The following is a 19,519-nucleotide window of genomic DNA, read 5'->3' on the forward strand; positions in this document are numbered from 1 at the left end:
GAATTTGGTTATTTCCTAGCTTTTTAGAAGCCACTAGTACCTAATGAAAGAGATGACTGATGAGGTCTGGCACGAATGGTTACCGCAGGGACATTATCTTAGGACTGATCAACAGGAGAGGCCATCTGGACAGAAATCGCTTAATTTTTTAAAGTAATATCAATCCTTTTGTACATGACGTGGTGTTTGCAGGTTATTGCTGAGATACCTGTTTCTATATCGTCTGAAGCAACATGTTTACCGCCCTATCACGGGCTGGTTGTTCATTCATTTAACAATTTTTTAAAAGATTTTATTTATTTATTTGAGAGAGCGTGAACACACACACACACACACACACACACACACACACACACACACACCAGCAGCTGGGGGGAGGGTAGCAGAGGGGCAGACGGAGGGGGAAGAGCAGACTCCCCGCCGAGAGGGAGCCCCATGCCAGTCCCAGGACCCCGAAATCATGACCTGAGCCGAAGGCAGACGCTTAACCGACTGGGCCACCCAGGCGCCCCTCATTTAGCAAATATTTTTCAAGTACCAGTTACATGCAAGACATGTTGATAAAAACTTACATAAATAAATCAAAGACAGTAAGGGAAAATAAACCTATAACACATGTTAATTTTCAAATGTCCAAGTATTATGCAAGAATGTACTCTTCTGAGATTATTTTGGCAAGTTACTAGGATTTATTGGCAAAGAGCTTTGTCCTTGGTAAATAGCTGAAATATCATTTCCTTCGGCCCATGTTATACTCCGTATTTTGACCTCAGCTTTGCTATCTGTAACTAGACCACAAATTCCTTTTAGACAAAACCTATTTTTTAAAATTTTCATTGAATTTTATTTTCTGCTGACAACAACTTTTTCTTTGTAAGAAATCTTATAAAGGGATATCTGATGTATAAGATTTGTGAAAAGTAACAGTGATACCAAAGTCCAGAACAAAATATTTGGTGTTTTGACTTCTTATCATTATTCGATTTTGTAACCAGCCTCTATCTTAAGAGACTTTATAATCCTCTTTCCTCCCAGTCTCCAAATAAGACTTTATAAATGTACAAAGTTAGTGACTTAAAGCATTTAACCTCTAGTCTTTTAGTTTTATGACATCACTTTAGATAAGTGAATTTTCCTTGATATAATAATAAATATAAAAATATTTCTAAATTAGAAAAGTTGCATTTAAGTTACTTCAAATCTTGACTTTTAAATATGTTCAGAATCATTTGTGTTTTAGGATTTAAATAATAAAAATTTTAAGTCTAAGAACGGTGCCTTCAAAAATCTGATAAAAATTATTTATTTTTCAATATTCTTTTGCTATTAGGTGATTTGGGCTCTTGGGATCTGCTCATTTGCCTGTCTTCCAGGAAAGCTGGTGGAAAACCTTGCATATCCAAGGAAGACATGTGCCATTTAGGTTTACATCAAAAGGTAAATATCCTTTTCGAAATGTTTGCACACTTTAATGGCTTTTTGGATATTAACGCCAGCATTTCTTGGCCCATAATATTTTTTTAATGTGAGGAAAGCATCAAAGCTGCTAGTTATTTCTCAGTAGTGAAATAGTATTGTAGTAGCTACACTGATTACTTGGTATTTCTGCAGTTGATAATCTTGGTATCTCCTTCCTCCTGGTAGCTCTTGACTTCCTTGGCCTTTGGGTTGAGCACATCATCTTTCTTTCTTCTTGTCCATCTCTGGCCATTCCTTCTCTGTTTTCTTCATAGCCGCCTCTGCTCATACTTTATTTTTTATTTTTTTGCTCTTTTTTTTTTTTTTGTTGCTCATACTTTAGATGCCTGTGTTCCTCAACACCATTCCCAAGGCGGGGTTGAGGATTCCCAAAGGTACATCTAAAACTCAGGCTTCTTCCCAGTCTCCAGGCGCACATGTATAACTGCCTATTAAATATCACCTTTGCATCACACAGACGCCCCAAATCAACAGGGAGAAAAATAGCTCGTACGTTCCCTCGTAAGTCACTGCTACTCTTGCATTCAGTAGCTCTGCAGGACTCCTGTTCTATGTTCAGGAGCATGATCAACCACAACGTCACTCCCTACAGTAGGAAGCCGGCCTTCACCTCTGATTCCGTCCTCTCACGTGTCACCTGCGTTCCACCAATCACCACTACTACGGAACTTAACTGGAACTTAACTCTTAAGTACGTCCCAAGTATTTTATTTCTCAAGTATCCCTACTCGCTGCCTCTGTCCTGGCCAATCATCTTTTCTCATCAGGGTCGTCGTAGAATCCTCCTCACTGCTTTTTCTGAAGCAGGTGTTTTGTCCCTGAAATCCACCCTGCCCACGGTTGTCAGGATGAGAAATATTAAAGTGCTGAGCTAACCCGGTTGCTCGTGCACTTAACCTTTGAATGGCTTTACACCAACCGTGAGATAAAGTCTACGGTCTTCTCTGTGAATATCAGTCAACCTCCAGGCAGGAGACAAATGCCATATATATATATATATATATATATATATTTGGTTTGAAAAATGTATGTTTATTGGAAGGAACTTTATTTATTTATTTATTTAATAAATTTATTTTTTTATTGATGCTCAATTTGCCGACATATAGAATAACACCCAGTGCTCATCCCATCAAGTGCCCCCCTCAGTGCCCATCACCCACTCACCCCCACCCCCCACCCACATCCCCTTCTACCCCCCCTAGTTTGTTTCCCGGAGTTAGAAGTCTCTCAGGTTCTGTCTCCTCCCTGATATTTCCCACTCATTTTTTCTCCTTCCTCTTTATTCCCTTTCACTATTTTTAATATCCCCCAAATGAATGAGACCATATAATGTTTGTCCTTCTCCGATTGACTTACTTCACTCAGCATCATACCCTCCAGGTCCATCCACGTCGAAGCACATGGTGGGTATTTGTCGTTTCTAATGGCCGAGGAATATTCCACTGTATACACAGACCACAGCTTCTCTATCCATCATCTGTCGATGGACACCGAGGCTCCTTCCACAGTTTGGCTATTGTGGACATTGCTGCTGTGAACATCGGGGTGCAGGTGTCCCGGCGTTTCACTGCCGTATTTGAAAGGATTTAACTGAAGAGAAACCAGTGAAGGAGGTTTTTATTGCGGTTCTGACAAAATAAGAGAAATGAGATTAGGGACAATCTAATTTTAAAAATTAGGGGGAGAAAAGGATTAGAGGCACCAGAGATCAGCAGCCTCGTAAGATTTCACTACCCTTGGTCCGAGGAAGGGTATGTGGAAGGAGTGGTCTGTAGAGCTTGATGAGAACTGAGGCCAGGAAAGAGGCCTCACTGAGAAGGGGCTGCAAAGGAGCGGGGGTTGGGGTTGCCATTGCCAAATCATAGCCCTGCAGAGAGGAAGCCAGGGAGCTAAGTGCTCTCTTTACTCCCACCCATCGATCTCTTGCCAAGGCCTCCTGTTGGTGCCACACATCACTCTCAGCCTCACATGTTTATTTATGCCCATTCTTTACCTACGAGGAGATTGACGTGCAGAAAAATTCAGAGAATTGCCCGAGTCCTCATTGCTAATAAATGAAGCAACCAGGATTCAAACTCGGGCAGTTTGGCTTCAAATTTTGTTTTCCTAACCACATCACTATAAACCTCTTCTGGATAAATATTTAGGACCGGCTGCATTTACAGACTATGCTAATGAATACTCTTAAAGAATGCATTAGTTCTAAATGCTTCATATTAGATAACTGTCACGTTGGAGCATGAATAATTTGAAGCTTTATGAACCATGACTTATTTATGTCAACATAAATATTCAAAACAGAAGTTGCTTCCAATTTGTTGGGGATTCTGAGATGAACAAAGAAAGGGCTCCTGCTCAAATTAGGGTTACTCATCCCATCAGAGCTTTGGAATTTAAGCACTTAACGAAAGTGATCTTAAGATTTGTTATGAAAAAAATGAATGGCCTGGAGTCTCTCTAGTCAGAAGGAGAGGAACATGATTTTAAAACTGTTGGTCCCTGTGATGCTGAAAGTGAAGTGAGGTCCACTATTTGGGGTAACACTAAGTTTAGTAACTGGGGCTCTATTTCACCTTTAACAGAAAGGCTCTAGTGTTTCAAGAGCAGAGGGATTCATTTCTAGCTCTAAATGTTTGTAGGATTAGCAGTCCCTCAAACCAGGATGCTGTTTTTAGTACTTGGAGCACTGAGAACCACTGAAATGGCTCTTATTATAAAGCATTTGAGCACATTTTCAGGTGAATTTGATGGAATGATAATTGCATGGGAGAGACAAGGAGATAATGACTCTTCTTGTCATTAATTCTCGTCCTGGTGGAGGATACTGAACAGCTTTTGGAGAACACCCGAGTTTTGATAAAGTAAAGAATAGAATGTGTGTACCAATCTAATGAAAAAAAGGAGAAGTCCCTTAAGATACACTGTGAAGTGTGTGTCACTTTGCGTGAGCCCTCCCAATTTTTTCCCGAGTGCCTTCTTACACTTTATAAGTAGTCCAAATTCCAACGTCTACTCTCCTTAATGAGTTATTGGTATTACAGTAGTATCACTTTTCGTTTACCAACACTTTCTAAATGTTTAAAATTATATACTGTTGTTCTTATTAATGAACTACATCTCAAAATAAGAAGGATGTTTTACTTTTGCTTCTGATAATATGTAATAGGAACAATTTAGATGTAGATGACCCACAGGTTAGGATTGTGGAAGGTATGTGGGGACTGAAATCTTTCTTTCTTCCTTTTTTTTTTTTTTTTTCAAAGCTGAGCTGCCCTCTCTTATTTTAAGATTTTATCTATTTATTTGACAGAGAGAGAGAGAGAAATAGATAGAACTGCAGACAGAGGGGAAGCAGGCCCTCGCTGAGCAGAGAGCCCGATGCGGGGGCTTGATCCGAAGGCCCTGGGATCATGACCTGAGCCGAAGGCAGACAATCGACTGAGCCACCCAGGTGCCCTGGGATTAAAATCTGTCTAAACGTACATTTCCTTTTTCTCAGTTTGATCTCAGAAATATCCCAGGGCTCCACCATCATTATCATTTTTCATACGCATTCTAATCTTTTCAAAGATATAAAAGGTTTTATGCCAAGAAAAACAGCAGCTTCAAAAAAAGAAGAAAAAAAAGAAAAACAGCAGCTTCTATAAAATATACACATTTGCATATGTGTATGTAAACTGTTCAAACCCAATATGAAATCATAATATATTGAAAATAATTATTTGGGTGATAATGATGTGTCAATGTAGATTCTTTAGGTATAAAAAAAGTACCACTCTGGGGGGGTTGTTTATGGGGGAGGCTGTGCATGTGTAGGGGCAATGGGTATGTGGGAAATCTTTGTACCTTCTGCTCAATTTTGCTGTGAACCTTTAAACTACCTGAAAACTTCTTTGAATACGTTCCTTTTGATAATGATGCAAATCTCATATATTTTATGATGTACACAAAAATAAGAGTAAAAAGCAATAATGTTATCTTATATTAGGTTACAGAAGAGCTTTATTAGGTTTAATGATGAGAATAGATGGAAAATACACGTAATATAGCTGACTTGCTATGGCTGTATGACCCACAGCCCTTGAATATGTTTCTTTGTGCCAAGTTATTCAGTTGAACTGCTTAGTCTGGTGCTCTGTTACAGAGTAGAATGGAAATGATATTTCTTGTGTCACGTGTCACCTTGGTTATGTCATCTGCAGAGACTCTGTGAATTCCAAAGATGTGCTTTGGAGGAAGGAACAGGGGAAGAGGTCACTGAGTGGGGGATGGAAAAGCGGAAGGCGGAAGCCTGAGAGCAGTTGCTTCCCTTGGCTTGGCTCTGCTTTCTGATTCTGAGTCAGTTTTTTCTTCTGACCTCAGGTCTCATATAGAAAGTCACCTCTCCAATGAGATACAGTGACCGACACTTCTGCTGAAATCTGTGCAAGCTGTACTCTATCTTTGCAGCACCTTTACAAGGTCCTCTGTCCCATGAGTTAAGTCACGATTATTCATTGGGCCTGGCCTCTTCCATTCCTTTGTCTAGGATGAGACAGCTCATCCAGGATGCTCTAAGCACCTGCTGTAACAGCACATTGGCTCTGAACTCTTCAAAAAGCAGGAGGAAGGTTTAAACTAGACCTCATCAGCACATAGCCTTTAATGATAAAGAAATAAATTTATCCCTCATGCTACTCTTCTTTCTGAGTCCTTCTATTAAAGTTTCTACGTAGTCCATAGCAACTGAGTGATTTTGCCTGGTGAAAGAGGAAATGGTTCAGGTTTATTGACTTTTAAAGCTTTTGACAATATAATTTACATATTTTTTTTTAAAGATTTTTAAAAAGATTTTATTTATTTATTCATGAGAGACACAGAGAGAGAGAGGCAGAGACACAGGCAGAGGGAGAAGCAGGCTCCATGCAGGGACCCCGACGTGGGACTCGATCCCGGGACTCTAGGATCACGACCTGAGCCAAAGGCAGATGCTTTAACTGCTAAGCCACCCAGGCGTCCCAACAATCTAATTTAGAAAGAGTCTTTGTATATTATCCTTTTGAAAAAAAAAAAAAAAGCCTTTATTGTAGTTTCTCTATACTTTTGCCATATCCTCTCTTCCCTCCAGCCATTCTTAGGAAGTCTGAATTGTAAACTTAAGGACCTTCTGAAAATTCTTTGTTTTCTACTTTTAGTCTCTGAACTTTCTCATGTTTGCATTTGAGAAATGTAGACCCCTTAAAAGTCTAACGTGTACCATACTTACAGCCTTTGCACTCCCAGGGCCAGAGGAATGTGCCTCGGACTCTGGTATCTTTGGAGACCTTCAACCTTGAGCGTTTAACGTGTGGCTCACACAGATTCACAGGAGCTGGTTCTGCTCAAGCCCCCGCTTCATTCATTCACAACGTGGGCTGAAAGTTGACTGTTTGCCAACTAAATGAGTGGAGTGAACAAGGGTTGGAGAATGTTTAATCAACATGTTGTTTCAAAGCATTTTAAGTGGATTGTTTTGTAAAAAAACTACCACTGATGATTGAATTACTGAATTGATAAAAACCTTACAGAAGCAGGGAAACTCAGAGACCAAAAGCTCTACAAGGAGAAGCAAAGTGACGTGCTCAGGGTTACGATTCTGTTAAATGTCCTCGGTGGAAGTGTAACCCGTGTTTCCGGTTCTCTCTTCAAGTGCAGCTAGGTTCTTTCCTAATAGGACTCGTCAGTAGGACACAGTGAAGAAACTACAATACTTGATAAGCTTAAAGTGAGTTAATTTAAAAGCAATCACCAATTTCTCAAAAGTGAATCTGATTTTCTAACTAATTTACCACGATCTCTTTCTGTTGGTTGTAACAAGGCTTTGCCATTTGGGGCGTTTTTCTCGGAATTTAGTTGAAAACAGCTCGATGATCAGTCTGTAAATTCAGAAGAGAAGGAGAGAATTGAGCTTGTTTGTGTCTCTTTTCTTTATAAGGTAAAACATATATTTGAATTTATGATAACTTCTATGAAGCTTTCTATGAACAAATTTTTGTGAGAATACAGTTCTGCGGTGACTGGATTTTATATCTGGAAGCAATCATGCCCTTCAATGTGAAGTGAAGTCTATAAAAGTTTGAAACAGGATTAGCACTGAATTTCCACTGAATGTCTGTGATTCAAGTCACTGAGGACTTTTGGGTCGTCAGAGTTTGGTTGACTCTGAGGTGTGTTTAGTGCCATTTTCTGAAAAAAGCAAACTTGGCCACTGTCAAATCATTTGTGTCACTCTATTTGCCATAAGGACATTAGTATTTCCTTTTAGTTTTAGCACGTATCATGGCTTTGAAATATATCAAGGTTTTCAGAAGTGTTCCCAAATATTTTAAAGATTCCTAAGGGCAAGTTTTTGTTTTATATTATCAAAGAAACCACTTTATTATTCTGGATTTGAACGTTGACTTGCAGAGATTTGAAGGTAGGGTGTGGATGGGGTAGACAATAGTTCATAAATATAACTCTGTGGGTTTTTGCATTTCCTGTGCTTTAGCATTTATGAATGCCTAACTCACTAGAATCTTTCTCATTCCTTTCAGGTAAACATATTACCAGAAATACAGCATCAGCTTTGCAGAAAAGAAGGATTATGTCAAATAATTAGGAGATTTCCAGGTAATCTTTAGTTTGCTTCCTTATGCATAAACATGTAAGATATGTAGGCCGCTTCACCAGATACGGAATAATGAGATCTCAGACCTGCATATTTAGCTCCTCCGTCTATCATTCCACAATTACAAATCTTTCAGAATCCACAAGGTTTTGCCCATGGGGAGACCCTGATAAAAGGAATACAAGCATAATATTGGTATTCTTTCTTTTACTTTTGCATCCTAACTTTCTAGGTGAATATTCCCTTTTTCCTTTGCATTTGTCTTTAAAATAGTTGCTGTTTTATTTTATAAGCAGTTATTATACTTACTAAAATACTCCTTAATTACTTAAAACAAGGTTTAGAAAAAAATTTTTTCATGACTAGGTAATTCTGATATTAACAAATTTGCTTCTGCTTAAAAAATTCCCTCAAAAAATTTTGTATGTTTCAGATAGGATACTGAATGAGTAACTTCCATGTCTTGACATTAGAAATTTGGGACAAAAATTAACATCTCATTTTCTCATCGATTCCCAAGGTGAAAAAAAAAAATCGTGGTCTGTGAGTCTTCATAGATCAAATTATAGCTTACTCTAAAAGCCATCAGTGAAAGATTCCTCAAATTTCTTGGTTAAAATCCATTTAATGTTAAACAGCTTATGCCTCTAGAAAGTATTTCACTATATAATTACAATTAGATCTGGAGAGCTTCAATTCTGTTTTTAAAAATTTAATTTGTGCCCTAGTGGGATCAAGATACCCCATGGGGTTTTCCATGGGTTTTCAGCTTCCACACAAAACATACATCACCTTGGGATGTCCCACTGTGAAGACTACTGCCATTTATCAAGGATTAAAATAAAATAAAAATGAATCAACAACTCAGCTTTCAACCTAAGGTATTCATCTAAGATAAAAAATAGCTGTGTAGGGGATCCCTGGGTGGCTTAGAGGTTTAGCGCCTGCCTTTGGTCAGGGCGTGATCTGGAGTCCCCAGATCGAGTCCCAGGTCGGGCTCCTGGCATGGAGCTTGCTTCTCCCTCCTCCTGTGTCTCTGCCTCTCTCTCTCTCTGTGTCTATCACAAGTAAATAAAAAAATAAATCTTAAAAAAAAAATAGCTGTGTAACCTTGGTTCTACAGTTAATGTTTTTATATGGCAGGTGTAACTTGACTCCATAATCCCTAAGTTTTGTTTTGTTTTTGTTTCTGTAAACTTCAGCTGGCTAGGTTTTGTTTTGTTTTGTTTTGTTTTTTGTTTGTTTTTTTACTTTATAAAAAAAGTGTGTTTTTGTGAGATCCGAGTAAAATAATCATTGCCATTAATATATTATTAATAGGTATCTAAGAATACTTTAGGCAATTTGAAAAAAAGATTTGTTTACATTTTGGATGGAACCTGCATATTTTTTATTGCTACTTACATTTCAAAATGATGGATTCAAAACATTTCGTTTCTTTAGCATTAGAGTTAGCAGATGTGTAGACTCATAGGAATAAAAGCTCATTTATATCCAGAAATGGATTATCACTTTTTTTAAAAGATTTTTTTTAAGAGAGAGAGGGAGCAGGAAGAGAGAGAGAGAAATCCAAACAGACTCTGGGCTGAGCGTGGAGCCTGATCTGACCTGGGGCTTGACCTAGCCACCCTGAGATCCCTACCTGAGCCCAAACCAAGAGCTGGCCGCCTAACCAACCGTGCCACTCAGGTTCCCCTGGATTATCACTTTATTTATTTATTTTTTTAAATTAATTTATTTATTTATGATAGTCACAGAGAGAGAGAGAAGCAGAGACACAGGCAGAGGGAGAAGCAGGCTCCATGCACCGGGAGCCCGACGTGGGATTCGATCCCGGGTCTCCAGGATCGCGCCCTGGGCCAAAGGCAGGCGCCAAACCACTGCGCCACCCAGGCATCCCGGATTATCACTTTAAAAATGCTCCTCAGAGACCTCTCACATAAGTTCCTATTTTATATTCTGCTCACATACAATCAGGAAGTTTTTAACTGTCTTCTTTTGCTTTAAATATTTTTTCCCCAAGAACATGTATAGGCTCTAGACATAGGTCATCCTTTCACCACTCTGTCTAGTGTTTTAATTTTCTGTTTAGCTCTGTGACTGACAGGATAATTTTGTGGAATATACAGCCTCTTAAATAAAATTATTTCTTCTATCATGTTATTCCTCTTTAGCTAAAGATAATTTTCTTAGATGTGTAGCTTTAAAGGACAGCATGTAACGCCACGGCATTATTTTCCGATTTAAACTTTGTAAACAATAGCTTTTGTTGTAGACTGTTGCCTAGAATATATGCTATGTGGTATAAACTCAGTATTCACAAGTTTAAATACATTCTATTTGTGAATAGCAACTATTCAATATTGAATACAGATTAGGTACCAGCATGTCGGTGCCTAAATATATACTAAAGAGGTAAGATAGTAAAACTAAGCAAACTACCTTATAATTTAGCCATTTTATTTAAAGTCAACATGGCCTCTGGTATTTTAGGCTGTGTTTCATTTGGAAGTAGAAAAAACACAAATTATTGAAACCAGAGATTTTTTATCTCTGCCTCCTATTAGATCTGTGATTCAGAGGTTGTTGGTTTTTCTGTTTGCTTTTTTAAACCATAAAGTGAGGATGATGAAACTCATTTCATAAATTTAATTTTAAAAACATAGTAGGTCCTATCTCTGTGTGTGTGTGTGTGTGTGTGTGTGGAGTGGAAGAATAAAGCACTTTATATATCATACCTAACACATAATGCTCAAACAATGGTGAATGGATCCTCCTAGATGCGAAAAATCAAGCACTGGACCTCACAGTATTTAATCCTTTTCTCTTTATGTGATCATCACTATGATTTTTTTATATTTCCGGCAAAAACTATGAAGGGTCTGAGATTTCACCCTATTTCCAAGCTCACAAGTCAGCCTGCCACTGCTTTCCTGGGCACTGGCGGAAGACATGAGACTCCTGGGTCAGAGACAAACGACTTTACTATTTACAGCCCCCGCAGCAGGGGGACCACCAGCATTTGCGCTGGTTCACGGATTCCCGGTTCCCACAGGGTGGTGTGAAGGGGCCTAGGGGACGCTCGTGTACTTGCGGTTTGTGTTTCCGTAGAGGAGCTCTGAGCTTAGGGGGTTGGGATGTTTTATAATGGGCAGTGGGCATGCTCGCCCTTTGCTCTACAGAGAGACATTATTTTTGTTCTACGGGACGAAATCTTCTCGTTGCTCCAGAATGAGACACCAGCTCTATTTTTCAGGGCTATTTGCCATATAAATATCTTTGAAAAGATAGTTTCGAACAAAGACTGTCAGTGCCTCTGTTTGCAAAACGTGTAGAAATGTGAAAGATGCACGGAGAAGTGTCTCCCAACAGTTTCAGAGAAGAGCACCCGACAAACGCCAGCCCTGACGCTGAACCAGCCAGTGACCACTCCGAGCAAGATTCAAAGCCCACTTGTGCTTCAGTTTTCTTGTCTATAAAAATACGTTTGGCAAGGACTGATGATGTTGAGAGGACATGATTCCACTGTGCCTTTTTTTTTTTCTCTTTTCATGCAGACATGCTGTCCCAGGCTTTATCTTAAGGTAGAGACAGGAATGCTGAGAGACGGGGGCCCATCATACTGCTAAAGGGCTGGGATCCTGCTGCTGCAGCAGGACAGTGATGGGGCCAGAGGTGGAGGAGTGTTTGAAGACAGCGTGTAAGACGAACACAGTCTGTTCCGTTCCATAGCCAGACTGGATGTACCTGCCTTTAGACTTGTGACTCACATGGAAAGGCATAAATCCATGGAATTTTTACTGGCTAGCACAGAGGTTTATTTTTACCTTGCCATTTAATGCTTTGCTTTTTGGAAAAAAAAAAAAAGTTTCATGACTTTAGTTGGTCCAAAATTCTGGCTAGTGTTTATTTTGTTGTTGTTGCTTTTTAGTAAGTTTGGTTTTTTAGATAAAAAGGATTTCTTTCTCATATTTCAAATATAAATACAAAAACAAAATATCAGAGAGTGGTTTTACTTGGGTTGTGAGTTGTTTTTGTTCTTTTATATGCAGTAGCATCAACCAACAAGCCTTGGTTAGAACTGTGCCAAATTTTGGGGCATTACTCATTCTTCCCAGTAGTGTTATCTTAGCTCCAAGCATTAGGTTTCATGTGAAGCTGGAAATGTATGCAGAACTTGATGCAAAGGTAGCATTTTGAATGTTTCAGGATCTATGTCCTCATTTTTATGATAACGTGGGTACACGAAGAAAAAGGAAAACAATAAAAAAAAATTAATCTTTTGTTGTATCTGAAGAAGACTGGACTTTAAAATATTATAGATGTTTACTACCAAGTATAAAAAGTATCTTCAAAATAACATAATTGAAATTATTTTTAAGCATTGATCAATAATAGTTAATTATCTCATGTGGCACTGGCGATTGTTTTTAACATCCCAGGTCTAAAACTTCCTATTTGTCAGATGATGTTAGCGAAATATTGGCAGGGAATTGGGTAGCCTAGCTTGGATTTAAACAAAGCAACATGGAAATTCCCAACGCTTAATACCATCTGAGGGTTTTTGTTGCTTTCATTTTTTTCCTCCCCTCTGCTATAACCTGGAGGGATGTTCTCCTTAAAATAAGTCTTCAAGAAATGGGACCATTCCCACTGTTAAAGACTGGGGACCGGCCTCTGCGAGGCAATCAGGCAAGTGTTCAGAGGAGGCCAGCTTGCTTGTTCTTTGTCCTCTCAAATGCTGCTATCGCTTCTCTGTGTCTCCTGTGTGTTCCTCCATGTTTCTCTTTTTCCAGAGACTTCCACCTCTTGTCCCACACACGATTATATCCTTCATGCAAAACATTCTTTCCCCAAGTAAAACCCACCTCTTTAGTATGACCGACTTTCTGCTAGGTGATAGCAGAAAGTAAGCTGATGGAACTAATTCAGACTAAATTACACCCTCACCCCAGTCATAAGCCTCTTAGATGTATTTGCATTTTTATAAAAGAAGCTTGCGAACCCAGTGAATTTCTAATTGGTAGAATTTCTGGAAGTGCATTCAGATTCCCATTCAGTTCATCACCAAGCCGTCCACTTCCAAAGCTACTTGGATCCATCTAGTTTCTCTATCCCCACTGTGAACCAGTCTGGTTCAAGCCAACATTCTCTCGTGCCCTTCCTCCTTCCTTTCTTGCCCTAAAAAAACCCTCTCCACTACTGAGACTCCAGCCAGAGTTATCTTTCTCCATCTCTTTTATTTATGAAAGTCCATTAGCCCTCCTCACAGCTGCCTGTCTAGGGACTAAACCGTGAGGCCCGGGTAACTAGCTCTCTGATGCTCTGACTTGATCCAAAGATTAGGATCTAGATAGATCTAGATTTTACCCAGAACAGAAGTCACACACCCACATGTTGTCAGGGACCTGGGATGTGACTCAAATAAACTCATAGCAAATTCAGAAGCTTGACAGGTCAGATAACTTACACATTTTCAGATTTGGCCTGTCGTCAACTTTATAGGCTCTGTAACATAAGCCATTTGGTCTCCATGAAGAGAAGAGGAGGCGAAGACGTGGGAAAGTACAAGGCAGTACCACATGGCACCACCCAGATGCACCTCAGCAATGTTGCAGTGCTACAAGCGTAGGGAAGATTTCCTCATGTTTCTCATCCCTGTACAGTTCAGTTACCACTGAGATTCAGATCCCACCCAGTGGTCCTTCCCTTACCTCCTTATCCCTATACTTCTCCGTGCTCCTTCCCCTCAGCACATGTTTGCATTTTCCTAAACCCTTGGTAACTCCAACTTCCATTCCCCCCACAAAACAATAACTTTGCTAACCCTTGAGAACATTGATGTTGGGTTTTTCTGCTATAACTTTAATCTCTGGAGTTGAGGTGGATCGTCTTGATCTCTTCTCTACTCCTTCTTACTATCATCCAGGGACATCCTGACCATTCAGCATAGTCCATAAGGAAATGGTCACCCAGGTTAACTTCTTCCTCTCCACTTGAAATTTGCCATCCATCCTATCAGTTTTGATGTCCATATGGATGACCTTTCATCCTCCTAACCTCATGGCTCTTTGATGTCATCGAATCCTTGACCTTCAATTCTCATCAACTTTGGCATCCAGCTTTGGTAGCCCTGCTTGGTTGCTTGCACCACGCAGCACTACCCCATCTGTGGAAGCTTACTAATCCATGACTGCATAATCAGTCTTTCTGGCATTTTTACTTCTTCAGTTTCGGAGCTGGAACCTCAAATGACACTTCTAGTACTCTCCGTTCTTCTACTTTCTCCATCAGCCAGTTTTGGTCAGAGTTCCTTTCTTAGCAAACCTGGACCGCTTAGTCTGCCTCTTGAAATCTTTCCCTACAAGCACTTGCAACATTTGTATTTTTATTCCACACCAGCCTTTAAGCCACCAATTACAGAAAAATCCTACAACCTGACATCGCTACTTCTACACAACAAACACTGGAGAAAATCATCTGAATTTTCTGGGGATTTTTTTGTTCTGAAGATGTCTTCCTCACTTGCTAAAATGGGGGAAAAAAATTATACTGTTTTGCAGTCGTCAGCTCAACCACCACCACCACCACCACCGCAGCTGGCTAGTGGCCCCTGAAGCAGCCTGTCCTAATTTCTCTCTAGAATACTTACAAAAACACAAACAAAAAAACTTTAAGAACTAGTCCTAACACTTGCATTATAGATATGGGAGGAATTTCCATGCCTTCTAAGGCCGATGGAAGTAAATTGTCATTCTTAATGTTCTGTTCAGTTCTCTGTAGGTAGAGAAGACCCTCTCCCTCCTTGGTCAGGATGTATTTCAAAAGAAGAGCCAGCCGGATGTGCTGATGGTTTGGATGGGGTTTGTGAAGGAATGTCTGCTGCAGTTTTAGCCAGCCATCAGTGGGGCTAAGTAAGTTAGAGACCAGGAATGGAGCTTAATCCGTCATTCTGCTGTAGGTCCCAGAAAAGTCAAGTGGTGAGACAAGGACACATTCCTTCCAAGTTGAGTATATTGTCTTTAAAATGAAGAAAATAAATATCCCGACTTCACCACCCAGAAATAATTACTAGGACCGTTTTTGTGTATTTTGTTACTGAAAAGTAGTTCCAAGTGAAGCCAGTTTTTTGAGATTTACGCTTTCTTTCCTCTGTGTTCCTAGTTTACCATGTGACAACTGCCATTATAGCCAAGTCACATGGTCTCTTGGCTGTATTTGGATGTGTTTGCTTTCCCACAAGGACTGAGTCCTCCTGAGAATAGGACCTTATTTTTCACTTTTCAAGGTCCATGCCTTGGACGTGGTTCCTGGTTTAGAACAGCCGCTCTAGTATTTGTGAACAAAAGACCAGAGAGGATGATAATGGAGGGGATCAGGGTTGTAAAAGGAGAGCCCTGCCCAGCATCAGGGGGTCTTGGCAAAGCTTGGATGGATTTTTCCCTTTACCCTTTAGGAGCTCAATATTGAGTTGATACCTGGGGGAAAGGAGAGGGGCAGGCAAATTTGAAAATGCTGTCACAGTCCTCCAAGATAAAACTGCCCATTTTAAGTAATGAAATAGTTGCTCTTACGAAAGAACTAGAGAACAGTTATACTATCACAGATACACGAGGCAGAAAGATGGTAATGACCATTGTAGCCAAAAGACTCATCACCCCATTGTTTTCTAAAAGGACAAGCTTAACACTTTCTTGCACAGTTGATTGACCATTCATGCAGGCCAGGCATGGACATGTACTTCCCGTAGGTAAGCTCTGATTGTCCTACCATTTCAACGCAAAGGTCTTTAAATTTTTGTTCACCATTCTTCAGTGGATGAGATGGGGGGCCCCCTACTCTTTCCCTCCTGCAGTCCCATAACTGGGGCCTCCTTCCTTTTCAGGGTCTCCTTAGCCCAACCCTCCTGCCCCTGTCCAACTCAGTGCTGTTGAGTAGGGACCCTTCCAGGAACTGACCAACTCTTCAAGGAGCCATAGTGTGCACAAGCAGGGGCAGAGGGGGGCATGGGGATCTGTGCCCAGACCTTATCCCCTAACCCCTGGGGAAGGTGAGGCAGGGCAGAGACAGTCTCTGGGGTCAGTCCCAGATGGGTGGTTACCTCCCTGTCCTCCACTCTAAACCTAGGGCCCTCAAATGGGGTTGGGGGGCTGTAGTGGGGGGCCCTCCTAGTGGGGTTTGGGGGTTGGGTTCCTGAATGCACCATAATTGCTGTATGAAATATTAAAAAGTTTAAAGTGAAAAAAAATTCTTTAGTAAGCTAAGTGCTGACTACTAGAAGGATGGAGTAGGAAGACAGTAATGAGAACTCTCTCTTTCCCACTCAGTAATGTTTTAGTACGTCTTAGAGCTTAGCTCTCTGGGCAGTTTTCTTCATCTTATTGGTTCTACATTCAGAGCAGAGGAAATCCTATACTTCTGGCTGACTATTGTGCTTCAGCACTTTTATTGGTGGACCCTGTGCAAGTGAGGGTGTCTGAGATATGGCCAGAAAACCTAAATCAGAAAGAAAGAGCATTGATCTACATTGCAGTGAATGTTAGGGGGATTACTTTTCTTTTTTAAACCCTACATCTTACAAAAATCTCAGAAACCCTATTTAACAGAGAAATGGAACTGCTTTGATCAATCATGGGCAGGATCCTACTCTCTTCATCCTTTCCTTTCTTGTTTTATCATCCCCTGGTGGGGGCGGGGCTAGATGCAACTTGCCTGACACTTACCTGACCCCAGTGAGAGTTCAGTCTGGAGTCATGACTTCAGATAAGGAACTTTAGAACAGAGATAGTTAAGAACAGTCAGTGGGGGTGGAAAATACTGTCACAATTCTCTTTGTCCAAGTATGAAAGTTAGAAATGTTCTTCTCTTTCCTTCCTATATCTTATGCAGGTTTTTTTGGCCAGCCTATGAGAGGGAAGTTAATGAAAGCAGAAATAAAAATTTTGGAATGATCAAACATGCATTTTTAAGATTCCTTTTACCTTTCCCTTTCATTATGCCTACATACATTCATTATGAAAAAAATTAGAAAAATACAGATAAACTGAGAGAGAAAAATGTAAATGAAGTATAATTACATAATTTTTCATACCTTCCCTATTAATGCGTAGTTTTTACATACTAGAGTCATAATCACTTGAAGTATGAACAGATTACAGGATATTTATCAGTGGAAAACATTAAAAATGATGGAAATTCACATTTATTGGCACAAAAAAAGTGTTTATATTGTTGAGTTAAAAATAAGAGCGACCCCTGTACATGCTATACATAATCTACTTTATATTATTAAATGTTTTGCCTGTGCATATATAATATCCATTTATAAAATGTATATTAACAATGTTTGGTCTTAAAAATATATTCTCACGTAGAAACATACGTGAGAATGAACATTAATTCATTCAGTACTCACAATGTGTCCATAAGGAGATACTATTATTCCACTTCTACTCAAGGGTAGAGAAATTAGGTACATTTCTCAGGATGACACATCTAACAAGTGGTATATGCACACAGACACCCTGAGTCTGGAGCGTCCTTCTCCCCACCCCCCTGCCCAGCTCCTCAGTATGGTAGTCAAGGCCCCCAAGGGCTGAGGCAGTCTATATTCCTGCCCGGTCTCCCTTAATCCCTTCAACCAAGCCTAGGTCCTCTGTTCTCTGTCCCTTCAACACACTTAACTGCCCTCTCCTCTTCCTGCCTTTACCCTAATGACCTCATTTGAACTTAATCATCCTTCTAAAGACCTTCTTTTCCAAATACGGTCCCATTCTGAGGTACTGGGGGTTAGGACTTCAACATATGAATTTTGAGGGGACGCAATTCAACTCATAACAGCCAGAGCTGGCCGGAGGAGGCAGGGAACTGTGATTAGCTGGTTTCACCAGCCCATCTCTCCACCATGTGGAGAGAGGAGAACAGATCTCCAAGGGAAGGAAGCAATATTGGACAGACAAAACAACTTGATTGGTTATGATAAAGCCCATTGAGTTCTTTAGGCAGAATAAACCCACACCCCTGCCCCCACTGCAAATCATTTTGAAGTTAGAGAATATTTATCTTTCTCTCTTCAGCATCCAGAGCCCAACACTGTCCATTGGATACCCAGGTGCCCTTCTGCTGGCCCATATGTGGCTTGGTCTTTCTGCTTAGTTCTTATTTCCTGCCTCGAAGCCCAGTTCTCACATGTTCTCAGACCTTGCCTCTGCTCTCCAAAGCCACATAACTTAATCAATTAATTAGTGCTTCTATGCTTTCCTCTCTCAGATGTACTTCCCCCCACAGGACATAATTCAACCCAAATGAATAATTCTATTGGTAAGAATTTGAGACACCTTGCCGACCGGTCAAAACCTCATGGAAACTGCTGAATCCTACAAATGCGCAATCACCTACACAGTCTGACCTGACTGTAAAATTCACAGCCCTGCCTGTGAGACATAAATCTCTACATTAACTAGTCGCAGCCAAAATCAAATGGAGATTTTTGGAAAATGATAGCAGCTCCATTTTCTTGAAAGTGGGAAAGATTATCTGCTGTGTAGTATATAGTTTGTTGGTTGGAGACTATGAGATTTCTCCTTCCACTTGGCATTTCTTAAAAAGTAAGAAACAAGCTTGTCAATATGTAGTGCTTCACGCCTGGCCACTAGCAAGATGGGAGGGAAGGGCAGCGGTGGCCATTAGCACCGGGGTATGTCGATGAGTGTGAGCTTTAGGAGACTCACTTTGTTGTCTTCTTTTTGAGAAGCTGGACCAAGATCACTGACCCGAAATTATCTCTTGATCTTCTGTCACTCGTGGCTTTACACTTTACACATTTGGCATTAGGCCAGTTTGAAAGGGACAGCATGTCCCTTTTTCAGTAAACACTTAGCAGTTCATTGACATCTCTGAAGTTGTGCTAAAGACCAACTAGCTGAGGGAGCTGATTGATCCCTCTGCTCTTCAGTAGGGCAAGTTTGGTCTCTACTGGTTTTCAACCTCTGTACTTCATGCCACCATGGAATATATCCATTTATGTCATCTGGAGCGTGTTGTCGTGTGCCAAATACTGTTACACACAGAGGCAACATTGCTAGCACACCTACGATATGTATGATTCTGATTATGAATTTTGATTTTTCAACGGATCATAAAAGAAGAGGTGGAAAGAGTGATATTCACTTTTGTTGTCTAAATCTCTGTGGCAGGCCCCTACTTACTTATTTTGATGATAAAATAGATGGGTAGCATTGCATCTAAATAAAACCAAAACAACCTGTTAGGCTGTGAAGAACCTCGAGCAATAAAACTGGGTTTCTTTGCATGATGTAATGAAAACTGAGTAAACTATATTTGTACTTGATTGATTTGATTACTCTGTCATCCCAGCCTGCATTTATCAATCAGTAGCGTTATATCTTG

At 40.2% G+C, this 19,519-nt stretch overlaps 1 protein-coding gene across 1 annotated transcript in view; it reads left to right on the top strand.

The window, feature by feature from the left end:
• CPED1 (cadherin like and PC-esterase domain containing 1) overlaps positions 1-19,519 on the top strand; it is a 263,028-nt gene that overhangs the window by 54,403 nt on the left and 189,106 nt on the right. The window contains exons 3-4 of the mRNA XM_072764904.1: positions 1,331-1,437; positions 8,037-8,112. Of these exons, the coding sequence (XP_072621005.1) occupies positions 1,331-1,437; positions 8,037-8,112 (183 nt within the window). The remainder of the gene's footprint in view (positions 1-1,330; positions 1,438-8,036; positions 8,113-19,519) is intronic.

This window comes from Vulpes vulpes, chromosome 7 (assembly GCF_048418805.1).
Source record: "Vulpes vulpes isolate BD-2025 chromosome 7, VulVul3, whole genome shotgun sequence".
Lineage (NCBI taxonomy): Eukaryota > Metazoa > Chordata > Mammalia > Carnivora > Canidae > Vulpes > Vulpes vulpes.